The following is a 20,606-nucleotide window of genomic DNA, read 5'->3' as shown; positions in this document are numbered from 1 at the left end:
TTATGGTATATTGAGGAATGCAATAGGTGTTTCACAGGATTTCATATGTAGCAAAAAAAAGTCATTTAGCCCAAACTCTTGGTTCCAGACAGGTTAACTATAGATAAAAACTAAACTGGTTTAAAGCACAACTAGTGGAAAATTAGGTGAAGAATTCTGGTAAGAATATTACTGTCAGATTTAACATATGAGCAAAGATGAAGAGTTTCAAAATGATTTGATATTTGGTACATGATTTTACAAGGGCATTTCATAGAAGACCTTATGTGCTATGCTAAGGACTTTGAGCTTACACACACACACACAATGCATTATATGTTTTTAAATAAATGGCTGGCATGATTAAGCCTGCATTTATTATAGGCAGCTTGTATATATCTTATGAAGGATAAAGTAATATGACAAAACAAATCCCTTTCAGCATGTAAGTAGCTGTGAAAATGTAAAAAATATAAAAGTTACATCCCAATAGAAATAATGAGTTAAAGACATAAAGTTTTCTTAAAATATTTGCAAACATATTCAATATAATTTATAATCAAACTAATATACATTATATTTAATTTATATATATAATAATATATATATTCACTTTTGGTAAGCTTGTGCACATGTGCATGCGTACACACACATACCATAATAATCTACCTTGAGTGTGGTGGTATGAATACTTTCATAGACTGCTGGTGGTTGCTGGTAACAACCTTTTGGAAATCAACCTGGCAACATGTGTCAATGGCTTTACACATTCCCATGCATCTTGTGGGAATGTATACTAATGGAAATAACATATAAGGATGATCACCACAATGAACACACACACATATATATATATATATACATATATCTATATGATTGATGTCAACAATACTTGTTGAGCTCCTGTAATTTATACTAGCGTCTGATCTAGGTACTAAATTTGGATTGATGAACAATGAAGAATAATATTTTTAAAAGGGAGAAATCCATATAATTGAATAGTATATAATGACTAAAACCATATATTTGAAGACTATATTAGACATCATGTGATAAATGAATAAATAGGATTTAAAATGATTGTTACATTTTTATATATTATATCAAAAGCATCTCCATGTATGTATGCATTTCTATAAAAATCAGAAAAATAATGAAAAGACATATAAGGAAAAGAGACTTGGTTATTATACCTGCGTAATTGAATATGAAGTATGTATTTATTTATTTGTATATTTATTTTTTTATTACAGTAACATTGGTTTATAACATATACATTTCAGGTGTACATTATTACCTTTCAATTTCTGTGTAGATTACATCTTGTTCACCACCCAAAAACTGATTACACTCCATCACCATACACATGTGCCTAATCACCCCTTTGGCACTCCTCTCTCCTTCTTCCCCTCTGGTAACCATCAATCCAATCTCTGTTTCTAAGTGATTGTTTGTGTTGTTTTTATCTTCTTTGTTATTTATTTATTTTTTGGTGAGGAGGATTCGCCCTGAGCTAACTTCTATAGCCAATCTAACTCTTTTTGCTTGAGGAAGAGTGACCAGGAGCTAACAACTGTGCCAATCTTCCTCTATTTTGTATGTGGGATGCTGCCACAGCATGCCCCAATGAGCAAAGTATAGGTCTGCACCTGGAATTTGAACCTACAAACCCGGGGACACCAAAGTAGAGTGTGTGAACTTAGCCACCATTCAACCAGGCCAGCCCCATGTTATTTTTATCTTCTATTTATGTGTAAGATAACATGGTATTTGACTTTCTCCCTCTGACTTATTTCACTTAGAATAATATCTTCAATGTCCATCCATGTTGTCACAAATGCCCGGATTTCATTGTTTCTTATGGCTGAGTAGTATTCCATTGTATATGTATACCACATCTTCTTCATCTATTCCTCCCTTCTTGGGCACCTAGGTAGCTTTCAAGTTTTAGCTATTGTTCATAATGCTGCAATGAACATAGGGGTGCATGTATCTTTACCCATTCATGTTCTTTGGATAAATACCCAGCAGTGGAATAGCTGGATCATCTGGAGGTTGTAGTCTTAATTTTTTGAGGAATATCAGTACTGTTATTTCCTGTCTTGTTAGTTATAGCCATTCTTTTTTTTTTTTTTTCCCAAGGAAGATTAGCCCTGAGCTAACATCTGCCAATCCTCCTCTTTCTTCAGAGGGCGACTGGCCCTGAGCTAACGTCTGTGCCCATCTTCCTCTACTTATAGGTGGGATGCCTACCACAGCATGGCTTGCCATGTGGTGCCATGTCTACACCCTGGACCCGAACCAGCGAACCCTGGGCCACCAAAGCAGAATGTGTGCACTTAACCACTGTGCCACTGCGCCAGCCCCAATTATAGCCATTCTGATGACAGTAAAGCGATATTTCATTTTAGTATTGATTTACATGTCCCTGATAGTGATGTTGAACATCTTTTCGTGTGCCTGTTGGCCATATGTATATCTTCTTTGGAGAAATGTCTGTTCAGATATTTTGCCCCTTTTTTAACCCATAAGTTGCCTGAGTGCTTGCTGTTGGGTGGGGCCAGTCCCTAGGGCATGTTGCCTAACCTGGCTCAGCTGGATTAAATCTGTGCTCTAGTGGGTGGAGCAGACCCTGGTCTAACAGTCCAGAGGAAGAACTCCAATGCATCTGCCAGCATCTGTGTAAGCATGCCTTTACTAGGTCACAATAATGGCTACCACCAATGTCTCAGTCCCTGGAGAGGTCTCACCTCTCATGGAGATGCACTCAGAACCTATCAGGTGAGTCTCTTTTCACCAAAGGACTGTTCACCTTTCCTTCTGGTGATTTTAGGTTGCTTTCTAAAATGAGTGAATTTGTGTGTGGGCCCTTTAAGAGCTGGTTTTTTTTTTCCCTTTATATCTGATAGCTTTGCTGGGGGTATTCCTTGTTCTTGTTAGTAGCCAGGAAAGCCAGATATTAAAACACTCATCTCAGTTGTGCTCAGTCCAAAAGCTGCTTATAGTGGTAATGCTCCCCCACTAAGACCCCCTGTTCCTCTGGGGAAGGCTTTGTACCTTAGGATTGCTCCCAACTGGCTGTGAAGCTCTGTGGCTCACAAAGGTGGCTTTTTTTCCTCCAAGAAAGGAATTGCTGCCTCTTCCATCTCAGTCTGCACTGTCCCTTGTTGTGGGGGTTCTTTTCATTCAGTTTTCAGTTCTCTCTCAGGGGTAATGTTTCCAAGAGTAGTTGTGAATTTGTTTTGTCTGTGGGAGGAGGTGAGTTCAGAGTTCACTTACGCTTCCATCTTGACACCATCCTTGATTTTTTTTCTCAATTTTTTTTTAAGTTTAATGCACATTCTAACTGTATACAATAAAATGGAACATGCTCTAAATAGACAAAAATAATACATGCAATTTTTAAATTTAGTAATTTCAGAATAAATTTTGTCTTTATAAAATTCATTCTCTTGATCTAGGAATAATATAGTTTTCCATCAGTGTATTTTTGGTGAATATTACACTTGATTTGCTATATTTTTTGTTTTGGTATATTATTGATACATTATGTTTTGAGCTATGTAAATAAAGTGCATTATATTTTCTAATTCTTACATAAGAATATAGTTTTTTTGTGTTCTTATCTTGTCACTTAACTGAACTTTCTTACTAACTTTATGTGTACTTTAAATTTATTCTTTTGTGACTCATTTTATCTTCACATTTTGATTATTTTATTTTCTAATTTATATTACTTATACAATTTATATTTATTTCTTGGCTTAATGAATTGTCTAGTTCATAAAAATTAATTTCTGATGACAACGACAATCCATTAGTTTGACTCTCAGCTTACTATTCTGGTGTTTGTTAATTTTTCGTTACTATGAAATATGCCTCTACTCAGTTTGCTAGATCACTGAGAGTATTTATATTACACTTAGTAATATGTGATGAACTTTATCAGATTATATTTGTTTACTTAAATTATATTGATTATTCTCATTAGCTATACTAATATATTGTACTAAATTAATTGATTTCTTAACTAAATTCCTACCAGATCATTTTTTAATTCCAACAGGATTCCTGTCTATGATCAAACTTTTAATATCCTGGTGAATTTTGCTTTCATTTTGTTTACAATTTTTGTCATTAGTGAATTTGTCCTATAATTCCCTTTGCTCTGCTGCTATTATCGATTATTGCCTTCACTTTTGCTGACTTTATAAAATGAATACCAATGTTTCCATCTTAATTGATATTCTAACAATATTTAATACAATTTGAAGTATATGATTCTTGAATGTCAATAAATACTCATCATAAAAACTACAGACCTGGAGCCAGCCCTGTTGCCTAGTGGTTAAATTCAGCGCACTCCACTTCAGTGGCCTGGGTTTAGTTCCCAGGTGCAGACCTACAACACTCATCGGTGGCCATGCCATGGAGGTGACCCACATACAAACTAGAGGAACATTGGTGTGGGTGGTAGCTCAGGGCAAATCTTCCTCAGCAAAAAGACAAACAAGCAAGCAAACAAAATCTCTATAAACCCTAAGAGTATTTTGGAAAGAAACCATTTTAAGAAGATGTTTCAATTGATACCATGGTTATTTTCATTCAATTTTCTTCTTTATGTTTAGCTGGTATATTAATATATCTTTGGATTTTTTATGATATAAGATTATCAAATTTACCAGCAAAATGTCTATATTAATTCCAAATCATTGTAGCTACAGTCATTCCTTCCTTCTTCCTTCTCTTCCTTCTTCTTCCTTCCCTTGCTCTTCCCTCCTCTCTCCTCCTTCTCTGCCTCCTCCTCCTTCTACTCTCTTCTTTCTCTTTCTCATCTATTTTGCTCAGTAATGCATCGATTAAGTCTATGCATTATCTTTTGGCCAAAACATTTTGCGTCCACATGTCAAATTCTCATTTTTGTTGTTTTATATGAACTGTGATTATATTTGATTTTTTAAAAATATTTAATTTATTGAAGAATTTTTTGGATTTAGATGCTTGTTATACATTTCATATTTACTTTATTGTTGTCTGAAAATGTCTAAACTATTAATGCTTATTGGAATATACATAAAAAATAGAGACTTTTTGGGGCTGGCCCCGTGGCCGAGTGGTTAAGTTCGCGCGCTCCGCTGCAGGCGGCCCAGTGTTTCGTCGGTTCGAATCCTGGGCGCGGACATGGCACTGCTCGTCAGACCACGCTGAGGCAGCGTCCCACATGCCACAACTAGAGGAACCCACAACGAAGAATACACAACTATGTACCGGGGGGCTTTGGGGAGAAAAAGGAAAAAATAAAATCTTTAAAAAAAAAAAAAAAAAAAATAGAGACTTTTTATTTTCTAGTTTACTTTCTGAGCACTCTTGAAAATCTTTCAAGAAAACTTGAAAGGAAGACTCTTTCTGTTTGCATACTACAACATTCATTATAAAAATACTAATTCAGTCTTAATAATTGTATTATTGAAACTTTGTCTTCTCTTCACTTTTCAAATACTAACAGTGATGAGTTAAAGAAGCAGAATATGATTGTGGATATATCAATTTTGTATCCAGTCTTAATAGTTTTTGCCTCATATTGTAATGCTATGTTTTTAACTTACATGATTTTAAGTTCAATATGTAGTGCCTTGAATTTTAAGTTATCTGATATTAATATCACAAGCCATGTATTTTTTTCTCATAAATGATTGCCTACCTTAAAAATATCTCTGTCCTTAGTCCTTTAAAATAACAGTGTTTGCATATGCCACTAGGATTTGTGCATGCTTTTTCCTATATCTGGAAATCTTATCCTTACAATCCTCACCCAGTTCACTCTTATTCATCTATTAGACATCACCTTCAACAGTATCGTTAGGGAATTTTCCTCCAGTTTTACTGACTATGTCTAATCCACCTTTTAAATGCATTCACATTACTCTTCCTCTCTTTCATAACACATTAAATTTGCAATTTTGAAATTTTTTCCTATTTGAATACTGATTTTTTTGTCTCCTCATTAGAATATAAACGCTATTAACCCAGAGAGTGGGCCTGTTCTAATCTGTGTATTGTAGCACTGAATACAATGTCTGACACATGCTAGGCACTCACTCAATATTCACTCAGTGAATGGATGGAAATATGATGGAAAATATATTCAGTTACCTTTTTTAATAAGCCAGAAAAATACTGATAAGTCTAATCATGGCTCCATCTTTCCTGAGCCTACAGAAGAAAATTTAATCTCCTTTGCAATGTGTACAAAAGGCTTTCTTGATATTATCAAGGACGAATTGTCTGGCCTCATCTTCTGTCAATTTTGCCCTTCAAATATACTCAGTTACTGAAATCCCTCTGAATATGTTGGTATACTTTGAATGTCTTTAACCCCCCTGCACCACACATCCTTCTTGTAAGCTTGGGTGACATTATCTTGCTTGAGCATCACCAATCCAATGAAGCTGTCCCTCCACTGCCCAGCCTTTGCCCCAGAGATGATCATTCTGTCATATCCTTAGCCCCTGAACCTGAGTTTTGTTTCTTTGATTGCAGCTACCACATGGTTGTAATTATTTGTTAGCCTGGTTCTTTGTCCTTGCAAGTCTATGTCCTCTTCCTGCGAATAGGATCTATCCTTTTCATAGTCATTGCAAACACACTGTAGGCAACAAGAACAGCACCACAAAATGTCCTGAAAGGATACATGTATCATGCATGCATATTTGAATAAATATTATTAAGGAATTAAAAACACCAAGAATCACAAAAGGTGCTTACTCTCCAAAAGTTTATTTTAAAAAATATAGCAGGTGCTGAAACCTGCATGACTTGGGCCTTCAGCCTCCATCTAGGAGTGCTAGACTGCTACATCCTGCTACATTCACTGGGGGGATTCAGTTTTTTTAAAAAAGTGATTATGCTTTAATAGGGTTAAAATATTCATGGAATAATTAGATGTGTATAAGATTTTCCATTAGTTACTCTTAAAGTATTTTGCCTTGAAAACCTATAGAATTTGGGAAACTTTCAATTAGTAAGAGAGGCAGAGATTTCCTCAAGAATATTTCTAATTGATATTTGCTCTTTATCTTTATCTTAATATTTAACTCTCTATTGATTTGGTCCCTATCCAAGGTCTAATAAACCTATTTCCAGAAACAATTTAAGATGACTCATTATTGTGCATTGAAATAAGCAAGATATATTTAGATATATTTCATTCCATCTGGTTTAAAAAGTGGAAACATATACTACTTAAAAATAGGTCACTTCTGTGTTCAAAATCCTGTATTTACAAGAAGTCTTCTTGCTCAGAAATATTGCATATTATGTAGGAATATTACATATTGTGATTATGGAGAATTTTAAAAACACAGCTTTTTAATTAGTAACTTCTAACTATACTGTCAAATAAATAAATAGTTTTAACTACCAATGCTTGTTCTAAAGATGTATTTCAATAAAATTAACTTAAATATCCCATTCCCATTCTTTTTAGTGATGCACAAAATGTTCTTTGTTTATTAACAAAATCTGTATTCCAAAGAAGAATTGGCTGTTTCAAGAAATGAAGAGAGCATTATTAGCTAGTCTCAGTGTTTTACTGTTTTGTTAATTTAGTTTGTTGAATTCACAGTCACTCCTTTTACGTACATGCTCTATCCTAGAGATTGTTACCTCTTTAATAGTTATTTATATTACTATGCAATTGAAGTTCTCTTTACTCATTTTTTCCTCTCCTTTTTCTTTTTCACATGCTGCAGTAGCTAACATATTATGGAGAGAAGAAGGTACTAAATTCCATTATGTTTCTTATTGTTATGATTATTTTGCTTAATTTTTAGTAGATGTGTTAACCATCAGTCTTAATAATTACCTTGTTTTGATGTTGACTCAACATTTTTATTTGATTATAAGTCAATATTCTTCTATAAATGTGCTACCGTTAAAAATATTTCTCATTCCTCATCAACTTGATTTATTATTGATATGTAACTAGGAAGTTATATTACAATATATTGAAATACTTTTCAGGGTATAAAAGTAAGTCAAAGAAATAAAAGCAAACTTAGTTAAACAGAATGTATATAATAAACCCTGATTTAGATTATCAAAAGGAAAATTTAAAAACTAGTGTCTTATGAAGGTAATATAATAAATTGTTTAAGAAAATAGGTTATAAACTTGAAGGACCTAGATTCAAATCCGATCTCTACCACTATATAGCCTAGGGCCTCTTTATATCACAATTTTCTTATCTCAAAAATCAGGACAACTGTTAATACACAATAGGGTTGTTATCAGTTCCTTAAATACAGTCTACACTCAATACATGGTATCTACTGTTATTTATTATTGTTTTTCTTAATGATAAAGTCTTGGAAGAAAGTGTTTGACCAGGTGCTCAAATATCCCATGCGCTTTAGTTCAATTCTCAGGATAAAAATGTGCACAAGTCATCCTTACAATCGTAGTAAGCAATGGCTAAAATCATTGCCTTCACAGTCTATCCTAGACAAACTTCCTCTTCCCTAATTTTAGCTTCCTATATGACCTGTAGTCACTGCTACTGTGAGGACCATGTCTCATAACCTTCAGGTAATTCCGGAATTTAGCCATCTCAATTTTGTTCTCAATGATGAGGCATACCACTTTTGTTTTTGTCCTTGGTATTTGTTGATCCTCGAATCTTTCATGTAGGCTCCTGTAGAGTCGGGCTTACTAAAGAGGTTCTGGTGTAACTATGCCTTCTCATCTTGTTCCACTTAGATATTTCACATTTGAATTTACAAATTCAAGTGTTACTGAAACTAGCATTAACACATCTGTTAGACATTTCTTTATATTCTCTTCCTTCCTGAGAGCAAATAAAAATTTCTCTGGGCATTTAAAAAAGTAATTTTATTTTACAATTGTAATGAAAGGAACAAAACCTAAGTAGTCAGAGACCAGGTACCAAGGATCTGGCTTCGCTGGTTAATTTCTGGGAAAAATTTTATATTAGTTTTTAATAGTTAATATTTAATAATAATATGATATTCTTCAGGCTACCCCTAGAAGTGTAGGAGACCTCCAGTTAATTAAGATCACACGAAGATTCGTTATATAAAACCATTTTTATCTATTTAAATTTTTCTTCTGTTAGTGTTTGAAAATGTATACTCTCAATAATTATTCTCCATCAATCAATGATGTGTTTAATCTTCATGATGATAATAACAGACATTTGGTCCTATCCAAAATGTCCATCAGATATTTGGTCCATGCCAAAAGGTCCTTGATATTGGATCCTATCCAGAACCATTTGGAATGGAGTAAATTACTCATGGATGTTTTGGAAAGGACCAAATGTAAAGGACGTTTTGGCGTGGAACAAATGTCCTACAAGGTTCATGACTTTGTTTGACACAGAATGTGTACTTGAGAAAAAATAGCTATTTAGTATATTTTGCAGATAATTTTAAGACATACACAAGAAATGACTTTAAGTAAATTTTTAAAATCTTTTATTTCATGTAAAATTATCATCAGAGTCCTTTTTTATTTTTTAGAATAAACAAGATTTAAAATAATATATTTGAGAAAATAATATGCTTGATTTAGATTCACAGGCATCTCTAAACTATTTGTTATAATGCCACAGCTATTGGCAAGGCATTACAATTAGAAATGATTGCATGTAATAATAGTAATGATGGCCAGAGATAATCAACCAGCTTGAGGAATCACTGAACTCCAACAGTGTGTAGAATTATTTCATAAAATTTAATTAAAATAATAGCCAACTGAAGCTTTCAAAGCAAATTTCCACCTCTATTTTTAAAAGATAGGATAATAACAAATAAGAAATATTTCTTGTTTTATGTCTATCTATATCTATATACATCTCAAATATTTCTGAGATCCACTTTTATTTCTGCTCTAGCAGGGCTTTCTGTTTGTATGCTTGTCTCTTCACCCTCCAAGGGAAATTTATCCCAGAGAGAACCAATTGAAGAATTTCAGGCATTTTAAGATTAGTAATGGAAGGAGAGTTGAAAATGATAATACCTTTCATAACTTCACTTTACTTATATGCAAGTGTTAAAACTATAAAATTTGCTTAACTGAAAAATTATTTTTTAAACATGACCATAAGAATCTAGCTTAGCCAAAACTTTGTTCTTTAAATCAATTTTACTGAATTTAATATATATTATCTTAATAATCACATGGATATTTAAGCCTGAAGCACATTCTCCTCTCTTTTTTCTGAGTTCTCTTTTCAGTTCTTCTTCTGTAATCATCATTGTAGTTTGCAGGAGTGTAGAGAGACAATGTTTCACTCATTTATTGATAAATGCTTTAACAAGCCTATTAAATGTCAAGCACTTTGAAAGCACTGGAAATATAAAGATAAGATCTAATTTCTACCCTAAAGAGGGTTTAATCTAGTAAGTTAAAGGCTAAATTGTTCTTACTGACAACTAATTTTACTATGTGATTTTAAAATACACATTAAAAGATTCAGTATGATTGGTTTTCTTCTGCAATAGTTTTAGGACCTTGTAATCAAATATAATCTAATAAAATATTTCCTAGTGGACAACAGTTTGAGTATATGTTATATGGTCTAACTTAATAGTAAGTGTTTTCATTTATTATAAGCACTGAATCACAGGAAGTTAAACCATTTTATTCACTGCAAGATTGGTCTGAACTTTTAAATATGCAAACTTCAAACTCCAAGGACAGATGTAAGGTGGTTCATTATATAACACACCATTTTCTAAATTTATTATAACATGGAATTATTTTGATGGATATCTGCAGGATCAACATCAAATAGAATCTACTTTGGGAAATACTGGTTTGATGTGATATCTAATGAGTTGAAAGCAAAAAATTATTTTCTATATTTATAAAAATTGACTGTCCTAACCTTTGTAAATATTTATTAATCTCTTCACAAAAAATATATTATAGAAATAAAGTAAATCACTATATCAGCTGGGCTAATTAACACTAACCAACACAAGGTAGAAATTTCTAGAAATTGTAGTGAAATCTTACAACAAAGTTTACATGGTACATCATAATCTGATTAGCTTTGTGATATATAATATGGCCAAGGTGGGGAAGAAAGAGATATAGAAATAGGTCAGCTCTTAACTCCTTCAGCCTAACATTCACAGTTTCATTGGCCAGACAATTATACATTGCAGATGAGGTTGGGAAATACAGAATAATATAGGTGCCTACTTAGTGTGTTCCATAAGCCTCTTGTATAATTATTTTTAGAGGGGGAAAAAAAAAGCTAAGGTTCTCAGGACCTGATTACTGCCTCACAGTGATATTGAAGAAATATTTAAAATGCAAAAGGAGAATTTTCACAGCGTAAAGTTTCCCAATGCATGAAACTTAGAAAGCCATCGAATTGGGGGAGGTAGAGACCAAGCCTTCCAACGGCTAGTACATGATGCCACTGAAACTGTGATCAAGCTGTCACCATTTCCACTGGCCAGTTTGCTACTCTTTCTGTTAAAAACTAATGTCAGCCTAACTGTTTTAGCATTTTAAATTCTCTTATAAAAAAGTTTTTCAAATCAGAAAAGTGACCTGACAAGAGATATCCTTTTGCAGATATATGTGTATATATGTATACATATATATGTCTGTGTACATGTGTATACACATACATGTGTGTGCATATCTATAAGCATATATATGGTTGCACTAGTATTAATTATATAACAAATACTCTATTATGTTATAACCTTTGCTATGTTAATTATTAAATGTGAAATCAACCATGCAGATTTCTATTCAGTTTTTCCAGCGTATCTTTGGAAGTTCAGGAAATTGTCCAGTGACTCAAAAGGAATAGTTTTAGATAATATTCTTCCTGGATTAATAGTACCTAATAAGGAGATTGACATAATCACTCTCAAAAAACTTTCTAGCAAAAATGAAAGCGCTAGTCTTATTTTAGTGGAACATCACATAAAGATCTTATTGAGGTACAATGGTATGATGTTCCTGTGTGTGAAAAGCTTTTCAGTTCTAAAGATAAAAATATAAAAAATGGGAACATTCATGAACCAAAAATCTATCCCTGCTGAGTTATTCAGGGTGAGAAATGCCATGTATGCCATCTATTCCTGACTATATTTTTCTTTAGCTAAAAAGATTTCTTCTATACTTCAAAAAAGAGATGAGTAAGTTTAGGATCATTCAAAAGTGAAAAGAATAATATCAACAAATAAAGAACTTTATTTAACACCAAAACTTATTGAATCATCTGTGATTAGTTATCAAATCACTGCACCGTGGAATCATAATTTGCTATTGACCATAACTTAAATGCTAAAGTAATGGCAATCTAAGTCGGGGGAAGACAAACATCGCCACAAAATCTCTTTTGTTATTGACTTAAATATTTATCCAATAATCAAACATTAACCAAATTTTGGGGCTGGCCCAGGGGCGTAGTGGTTAAATTTGCACGCTTTGCTTCAGCAGCCCAGGATTCATGGGTTTGGATCCTGAGTATGGACCTACACACTGCTCATCAAGCCCATGCTGTGGCAGCATCCCACAGACAAAATAGAGGAAGATTAGCACAGGTGTTAACTCAGCGACAATCTTCCTCATGCAAAAAGAGGTAGATTGGCAACAAATGTTAGCTCAAGGCCAATCTTCCTCATCTCCCCCCAAAAAAATTAACCAAATTTTATTGTTGATATAAATTAAGTAATATACAGGCTATATATAATAAATAATTGTATTATCACAATACACTATTATTCTTGAGCAGCTGTCCTCAAAGGATTGAAACAAGAATGTGTATTACACCATTTTTTCTCAGTCCATTTCATGTATTTAAAGGTGCAGTATTGGTTTAAAAATCCTCTGGGAAATTCTTCTCTCTTATGAGACTGCAAGTAATTCCTGCTTATGTCTTTCTCTGCATAGAAAGAAAAACAAAGCAAAAAGAAAACTCAAAAGGAACAAACGAATTATGAATCAGTTTCTAGAGCCACCATACTCCCTTAGATTAACAATCGACCTGGAAAAGACAAAGTACCTATGTCTGTCTTCACCAGGGGATGGAAAAAGAAAAAACAGCCTGAACATTTTGCCAGTCTTTCCTGTGACTAGAGTGGTGAAACTTTCACTGAGATCAAGAACTTTTGTAATCTCCACAATAGAAGGCATTAGTGAGGATAGAATTGTAATCGAACCCTCATGGTTATCAAACTTTTTGCAACTCAACACTCCTTTTACACTTTTCCATATTATTGAGAACTCAAAGAGCTTTTGTTCACATGAGTTATTTCTGTCCACTTATATTTACCATATTAGAATTAAAACAGAAAACTTTAAATGTGTATTTTGTAATTTATTAAAAATAACCATAATAAACTTATTACCTGTAGCCGTAAATAACACATTATTTTTAAAGCTATATTTCCAACAAAACAATGAGCAGGCTCACATTGTTTTACATTCTGCAAATCTTTTTCAGTGTCTGACTGAATACAAGATGCTGGATTCCTGTTTCTGCTTCTGCATTGAATTGTTGTGATTTCACTCATGACATCACATGTCATGTAGCCTGTCGAAAACTACACTCTACATTTGTGATGATCTAATCTGTGAGACTGAGAAAATAATGCAAATGATGTCTCAGTATTATTATGAAAATAGTTTTCACTTTGCAAACCCACTGACAGGATCAACCTTGAGAACTTCTCTAGTAGAAAATGAAGTTGATCCTTTAGCAAGCTCATGGATTCATAGAATTTGCTATCACAGAAAACTGAAATTTAACAGTATATCTCACAGTATAGATTTGAGGAAAACATGAGAACAGTAATGAAATTCTGGTTATATACCATGTCATTATTTGATTTTTATCCATTAATGTTTCAAAGAAGAGATAATGTCAGTCATAAAAATAGTGACAGTTACTCTTTCTTGAGATCTTATGGTGTGCCAGTTACTCTGGGTAAATGTTTTACTTTCTCCACCTTATTTAATTCTTACTAAAGCAGCATGATGTAAGTACAATAATTACCTCTGAGTTTGAGATGGGGAAATCAAGACACAGACTAAACAACATTCCCATGGTACAACAGTAAGTTCTATAGCCGTGATGTGTCTCTGAACTGTCTGAATCCAGAGAATGGAGTTTATTTCCCTTTGTTACATTCTTCCATTAAAAAAAAAAGTTAAGATGTAGAAACTTAATTGTTATACCAAATATACACAAATATGTTATTGCTTTCTCTACAAATAAAGCTAGTGAATGCCCCAAATGAAAATTTGTATGTTTCACTGACCAACTTCTCCATCATCAGACAATTTACATTATCCTATGCTGAGTGTATTCATAATAAATGCATATATGTACAATATTACAGCAGAAAGTTTAAAAAGAAACACATCTGCATCTTATATTCAGATCATAAATTCTGCTGCTAAAATCTAAATAAAACTTTGCATGAACAAAATATGTCTAGAAAAAAAATAAAAGGTAAATTATACCTCCTGTGGGTGGGGAGGGGAGGAACTCATAAAGGGCTCTATAGGGATAGGTAAAGTGATTTCATAGCAGAGTGATTGATATATAGCTGTTCAGTCGATAATTATTATTTTAGCTAACATATTTATATATAGTATTTTGTTGGCATTACTATTTCATAAACACTAAGGAGTTCTGTTCCCACTGAAAATAATAAAATGCAAAATCAAACTAAACCCTCCTTTATGATATCTGTATTTTTTCAATAACTTGCATCCTGGAAAGAAGTTTATGCTTTGTAAAAATGCTGATGTGTGATTCATATTTTAAAGAGCAGGAATATAGACTATCAGATTTGAACAAGTGATTTGGAGGGATTAAGTGGGCTCTAGAGGAAAATACAGCTCAAAATTTCCTCAGTGCAGGAATGTAGTGGAATCCCACTGATTATGTACAGAATATGGTAACATAATATAATAAAAGTATCCATAGGAGTAAGGACAGGAAATATTTCAAGAAACTTTGAAAATAATCTGGACTTAGACGAGTGTCAGGTTCAAACATATTCAAATTCCTGATTGTGAAGCAGAATTTTGCAGCAGTTGAAGAGCAGAGTGACATTCATTCAAAAATGCTGTAAGGGGGGCCGGCCCCGTGGGCGCGTGGTAAGTTCACACGCAGCCCAGGGTGTCCCTGGTTCGATCCTGGGAGCTGACATGGCGCCGCTTAGGCCATGTTGAGGCGGCAATCCACATGCCACAACTAGAAGGACCCACAACTAAAAGTATACAACTATCTACTGGGGGGATTTGGGCAGAAAAAGCAAAAAAAGAAAAAAAAAAAGATTGGCAAGTTGTTAGCTCAGGTGCCAATCTTTAAAAAAAAAACGTTATAAACTTTGTAATAATCATCAAACAGTATGTAACTGACAACTGAAAACTGAAAAGCAGACGTTACGTTATGACTTGGTTATGTTCAGAAGTTTCAATAACCAATAATGTTAAATTAATAGTCATTGATATATAGCACACATAAATCTTATGTGGAAGCTTGCTGATACAAATACTTTTTGCATAAAAAGCGTTGTTTTTTTTGTAAAATCCTTTGGGCACAGAATTTATATTTATTTATGCACAGCTATTAATTATAAATAATAGCTGACAACTACTAAATTTTTTTTATTAAAAATATAACTTGCTGGGGCTGGCCCAGTGGTGCAGGGGTTAAGTTTGCACGTTCTGCTTTGGTGGCCTGGGGTTTGCTGCTTCAGATCCCTGGTGTGGACATGGCACCACTTGGAAAAGCCATGCTATGGTAGTAGTGCTACATATAAAGTAGTGGAAGATGGGCACGGATGTTAGCTCAGGGCCAGTCTTCCTCAGCAGAAAAGAGAAGGATTGGTAGCAGATGTTAGCTCAGGGCTGATCTTCCTTGAGAAAAAAAAATATATATATATGTAAATTGAATTTAGTTTTTGCCACTTCTATTATGATCAGTAATATACCATCCTAATGTAATACTCTGTGGAATTATAATATATAATTAACTGATAAAGCTTGTGTGTATTAAAATGTGAGTACTGTAAAATATTTATAAAATAATAATAAGATGTATCAAAACAATCTGAGGTCACTTAAAACGTATATGTATTATTAGACAGAAATAATTTCATTTGCTAAAAGATATTTATACACTATGTGTAAACATCAATAAAGGTGTAATTATGTTTGAATATATTTTCCTGTAAATCATAAGAATAGATGGACACATGGCCAGATGGGAAAAATTGGTGAATTTCTAATTAACCAGGAACATAATTAATAAGAATAAATTTGGCTTAAGTTGAATAATCAAATATTTTCACAAATCGATACATTTTTATTGTGATCCTCAGGCTTGACTTAACAGAACTTGCAGGTATTCTCAATTAAAATAAAAAATGGGATTTTTTGTATTTAAATAAATTATCTTTCTCTTTGTAGCTGTTTTTAGAATTTAAACATTTTAAGCAACAATAGTTTGGCTTTCCGAGCTACTGAGATTTCACTGTCATTGCTTGTCTTCTAAAGAAGACGTGCTATCACTCAATCTTGTAAGATATAATTAGACTGAATAAAGATGATTGTGGAAACCAGTACACTGGGGCAAGGGAGCTACTCAGGTGAGGAATGGAAAAGAAAGAACTATATGTGGTTAGGCCTGGGTATGTTAGAACAAGGCAGAAGCTGAGGCAACAAAGAGAACAGGTGCACAAGAATACGCAGAAGCTCCCCAGGTGCAGGCCTCAGTTTACCTTAACTGCATTCCAGGTATCTCATTTGTAGGATCCTGCACCCAGTAGGTGTGCATTTATAAAGTGATATGAATTTCTGAGATGCCACACAGTCAGATCTGTAGTGTGAAAAAAATTAAAAATAAGATTTAAATGATTATACTGAGATTTTTCTAAGACCTTAAATTAAAGATTTAAAGTCTAGAGATAGACCCCAATTACTGCCAGTATAAAAATTGATATATAGGATCTCTATGTAGGATTATATTTACAAAAAGTGGTTTAGGAAAATACACATTCTCCAAACTCTGGGGAACTTGGTCTTTTTGTTTCAAAAGTCTTTATATACACTAAATTCCTATACTGAATGAAATTTCATATTCCCTAGGGAACTCTAATAACAATACTAGAATAAATATGATCCTTTAAAAAGTACTTTTAGGGGCTGGTCCAGTGGCGCAGTGGTAAATTTCACACATTCTGCTTCCGCGGCCTGGGGTTCACTGGGTTGGATCCCAGGTGCAGACCTATGCACTGCTTGGCCAGCCATGCTGTGGCAGGCGTCCCACACATAAAGTAGAGGAAGATGGGCACAGATGTTAGCTTAGGGCTAATCTTCCTCAAAATAAATAAATAAATAGGGGCCAGCCTGGTGGCGCAGTGGTTAAGTGCACAGGTTCGGCTTTGCTGGCCCTGGCTTTGCCAGTTTGGATCCCCGGTGCGGACATGGCACCACGTGGCAAGCCATGCTGTGGCAGGCGTCCCACGTACAAAGTAGAGGAAGATGGGCAGGGATGTTAGCTCAGGGCGTCTTCCTCAGAAAAAAGAGGAGGATTCAGATGTTAGCTCAGCGCTAATCTTTCTAGGGAAAAATAAATAAGTAAATAAATAAATAAATAAAAACTGCTTTTGTTCCTCAGTTAACATCTAAATTAAGTAGGGGAGGTATCAGAAATAATCTATGCATCAACAAATTTATAATTTTCATTTATAATTATTGAAAAATACATGAAACATTTATTGAATTATATTAAGGAAATCACTGAATTGCAGATCAGGGAGAATAAAGTGGAATGTCTGCATAATGTCACAAAGTGGCTTGGGCATTCCGTAAAGGTCTCATATGATTTGCTTTATTAATATTACACGACTTCACAAATTGAACTCCTGCCAGCAATATGTGGGGCACTGAATTTTGGTTGTAAAGGTTTCTGATAATTTTTTTGAACTTTTGAATGTGTTTTTATTCCTAAGGTCTGGGAATTGGGAACATGTTCTATGTTTTTTATGAAGATGGCATCAAAGTGATACAACCCATAGAATGTGAATTTCAGAGGCACATTAAACCTAGTGAAAAGCTCCTTGGATTTCAGGCAAGTATTTAAAAAATTCCTTTGCATTTTTATGCAACAATTTTGTTAAGTAGAATTATATTTTGGAAATACAATGAAATCTATACATGCATGAGACGTGTTTGGAGGAAAATATTAAAACTATGATATTGGCTGTTACTCTATGCAGTTTTATATGTGAGGAGGAAAGTAATATATTGGGTAATCCTAATTACTTGTTTGTAATTAAAATAAACGCTATAGAAGTGAAATACCAAAAATGAACACAACCTAATAACTTCACCTGCTCCTTAATTTAGACGGTCTCCCATTTTGGTAGGCAACAGTTAGTTTAACAAAATGAAAGAAAACAGCGTGTAGATGATCTGATGGAAATTTGGGGTGTCATCAATACCTCATGGATGTTGATTCCCTTTTATTCTTCATATCTTTTTTCATGAGGTGTCAATGGAATGAATGCTTTAGATTTATACGGGAAAATATCAATTCTTTTATTTGTTTATTTATGTGTACCTTGTCTTCCCCATAAAGATTTTTTTCCTGTAAAATCTTGGTACAGAATTCAGAAAATAAAAGAATATCTGACAAAATGGTTGATTATACATATTAGGTATTGTATTTTTTTTGCAAGAGAAGAAATTATAATTATTTTTATATTGCCATGGCTATATATATCTCCCCATAAATATATGCATACCAAAATATGTAATATTGAAGGTTACCTATGTGTTCTCTACAAGTTCAGACATACACCAAACACCTAACATAAGTTTTTGGCAGGCCTCATCATGGAACCCTCCCTTGATGCTCATTTTAAAGGTTGGCATGGCCATGAAATATGAATAAAATAGAAACTTAATGCCATAGTTTAGATCCTTTATTTTCAACTCTTATTTATAGTCTAGCAGTACTCAATGTTGTTGTCATATATTGACATATGAAGATAATTTACATCTGAAAGCCATGCCCTGGAAGGGGGAGAAGAAAAAAAATTATGAGTGAGATAAGATAGGTCAGCTTCTTTCCAGATATTCTGTAGGACAAAGCAATCTAATGACGTCTTATTTTAAATAAAGGAAAGAATTTAATTCAATATGTCTGTAATTATTTAAAACAAATGAAACCATTTTAATTTAAAAATATTTCAGTTATATGGTAAATAACAAAATAGAATTGTTACCATTTTTGTTAAGCTATAGTTTAACTACAAGTATGAATGTCTTAAATTGTCCATGCAACTTTATTTTGTTTTATAGTAGTATAATATCAATACTAACTAAACTCATTTTGAGTAAGGTGTGTATGTAAATAAATAAACATAGATACAATCATAAGTATTTTCTTGTGATAAAGCAAATCATTCAATTTTATACCACATTCATATTTTTATAAAAACCTTTTGGATAAGAAATCTGGGCTATCACACGGGTATAGAAAATGTGGCACCAAAATGGTTATTTAAATAAAAGCAAAATGATTTTCTGGGAGAGTGTTTCTCTTTGAGTCCTGCAGGACTAGCAGTTTTGCAGCTAAACTGACACAGCTGTGTCGGTTACATCACAAATTCTGAAACCTCAGTTACTAATACTAAAAAGATAATCTGTGAAATTCATACTTGTCATCACAAAACTGTAACCTCATGAATTTGACTTGCAAATTTAAAGGCAAAGAATTTTCTTTGTCCACTACATATGTACTATTCCAGAGTATCAGTAAATGGTTCGATGCAGTTTGACTCAAGTCTTAAAGAATGTGCTTTTCCGGGACATTTTTTGATGGCTCTGGATGAATTAATTTAACTGTATGGAATCTAAAACTGAAAAAGTAAGCAAAAACTTGATGTGACAGTTTTGTGACGAGTCTGGACAACAGGGATGTAAAGTTTACTCACCTGAATTTCTCTCTCTTCAAAGCTTTTGAATACTTCCTCCTAAAACGGCTACAGTAGGAACGATATAGAATTGTGTATATTTATCTCTATATATAGAGAGAGAAATTATATATATAAAATTTGTATGAATTATATATAATTTTCTATAAAAATTAAAAATTGAAGGGGAGGTACAAACCAAACACCAGAGATGACAGCCTTAACTCATTTCCTTCTATCTGAGAACCCTTTTCCACAAGCGTACACGTCAACCTTATCCACATCAACAGTGACAAAGCAGGGATAATTGGCTGTTAAGAACTAATTTACTGCATCGGAGTTGCGAAGTCGTAGCCCCTGGAAATCTTACAGTCATCTCACATATAGGATTATGCTAGAAATGCACATTGCAAAATGAAAAGAAATATAAGAATAGAAAGTTGAGGGACCAGCTCCATGGCCGAGTGGTTAAGTTCCCGTGCTCCGCTGCAGTGGCCCAGGGTTCGGATCCTGGGCGTGGACATGGCACGGCTCGTCAGGCCACGTTGAGGCGGTGTCCCACATCCCACAACTAGAACAACATGCAACTAAGATATACAACTGTGTACGGGAGTGAGGGGGTGGCGGGGCGGGGGGGGG

The 20,606-nt window shown here is 33.7% G+C and overlaps 1 protein-coding gene across 1 annotated transcript in view; it reads left to right on the top strand.

Annotated features, from left to right (window-relative positions):
* Positions 1-20,606, top strand: part of FSTL5 (follistatin like 5) — a 710,646-nt gene that overhangs the window by 593,352 nt on the left and 96,688 nt on the right. The window contains exons 11-12 of the mRNA XM_046657076.1: positions 7,731-7,757; positions 18,000-18,118. Of these exons, the coding sequence (XP_046513032.1) occupies positions 7,731-7,757; positions 18,000-18,118 (146 nt within the window). The remainder of the gene's footprint in view (positions 1-7,730; positions 7,758-17,999; positions 18,119-20,606) is intronic.

Source organism: Equus quagga, chromosome 3 (genome assembly GCF_021613505.1).
Source record: "Equus quagga isolate Etosha38 chromosome 3, UCLA_HA_Equagga_1.0, whole genome shotgun sequence".
NCBI lineage: Eukaryota > Metazoa > Chordata > Mammalia > Perissodactyla > Equidae > Equus > Equus quagga.
This window is presented reverse-complemented; position numbering and strand designations above follow the sequence as displayed.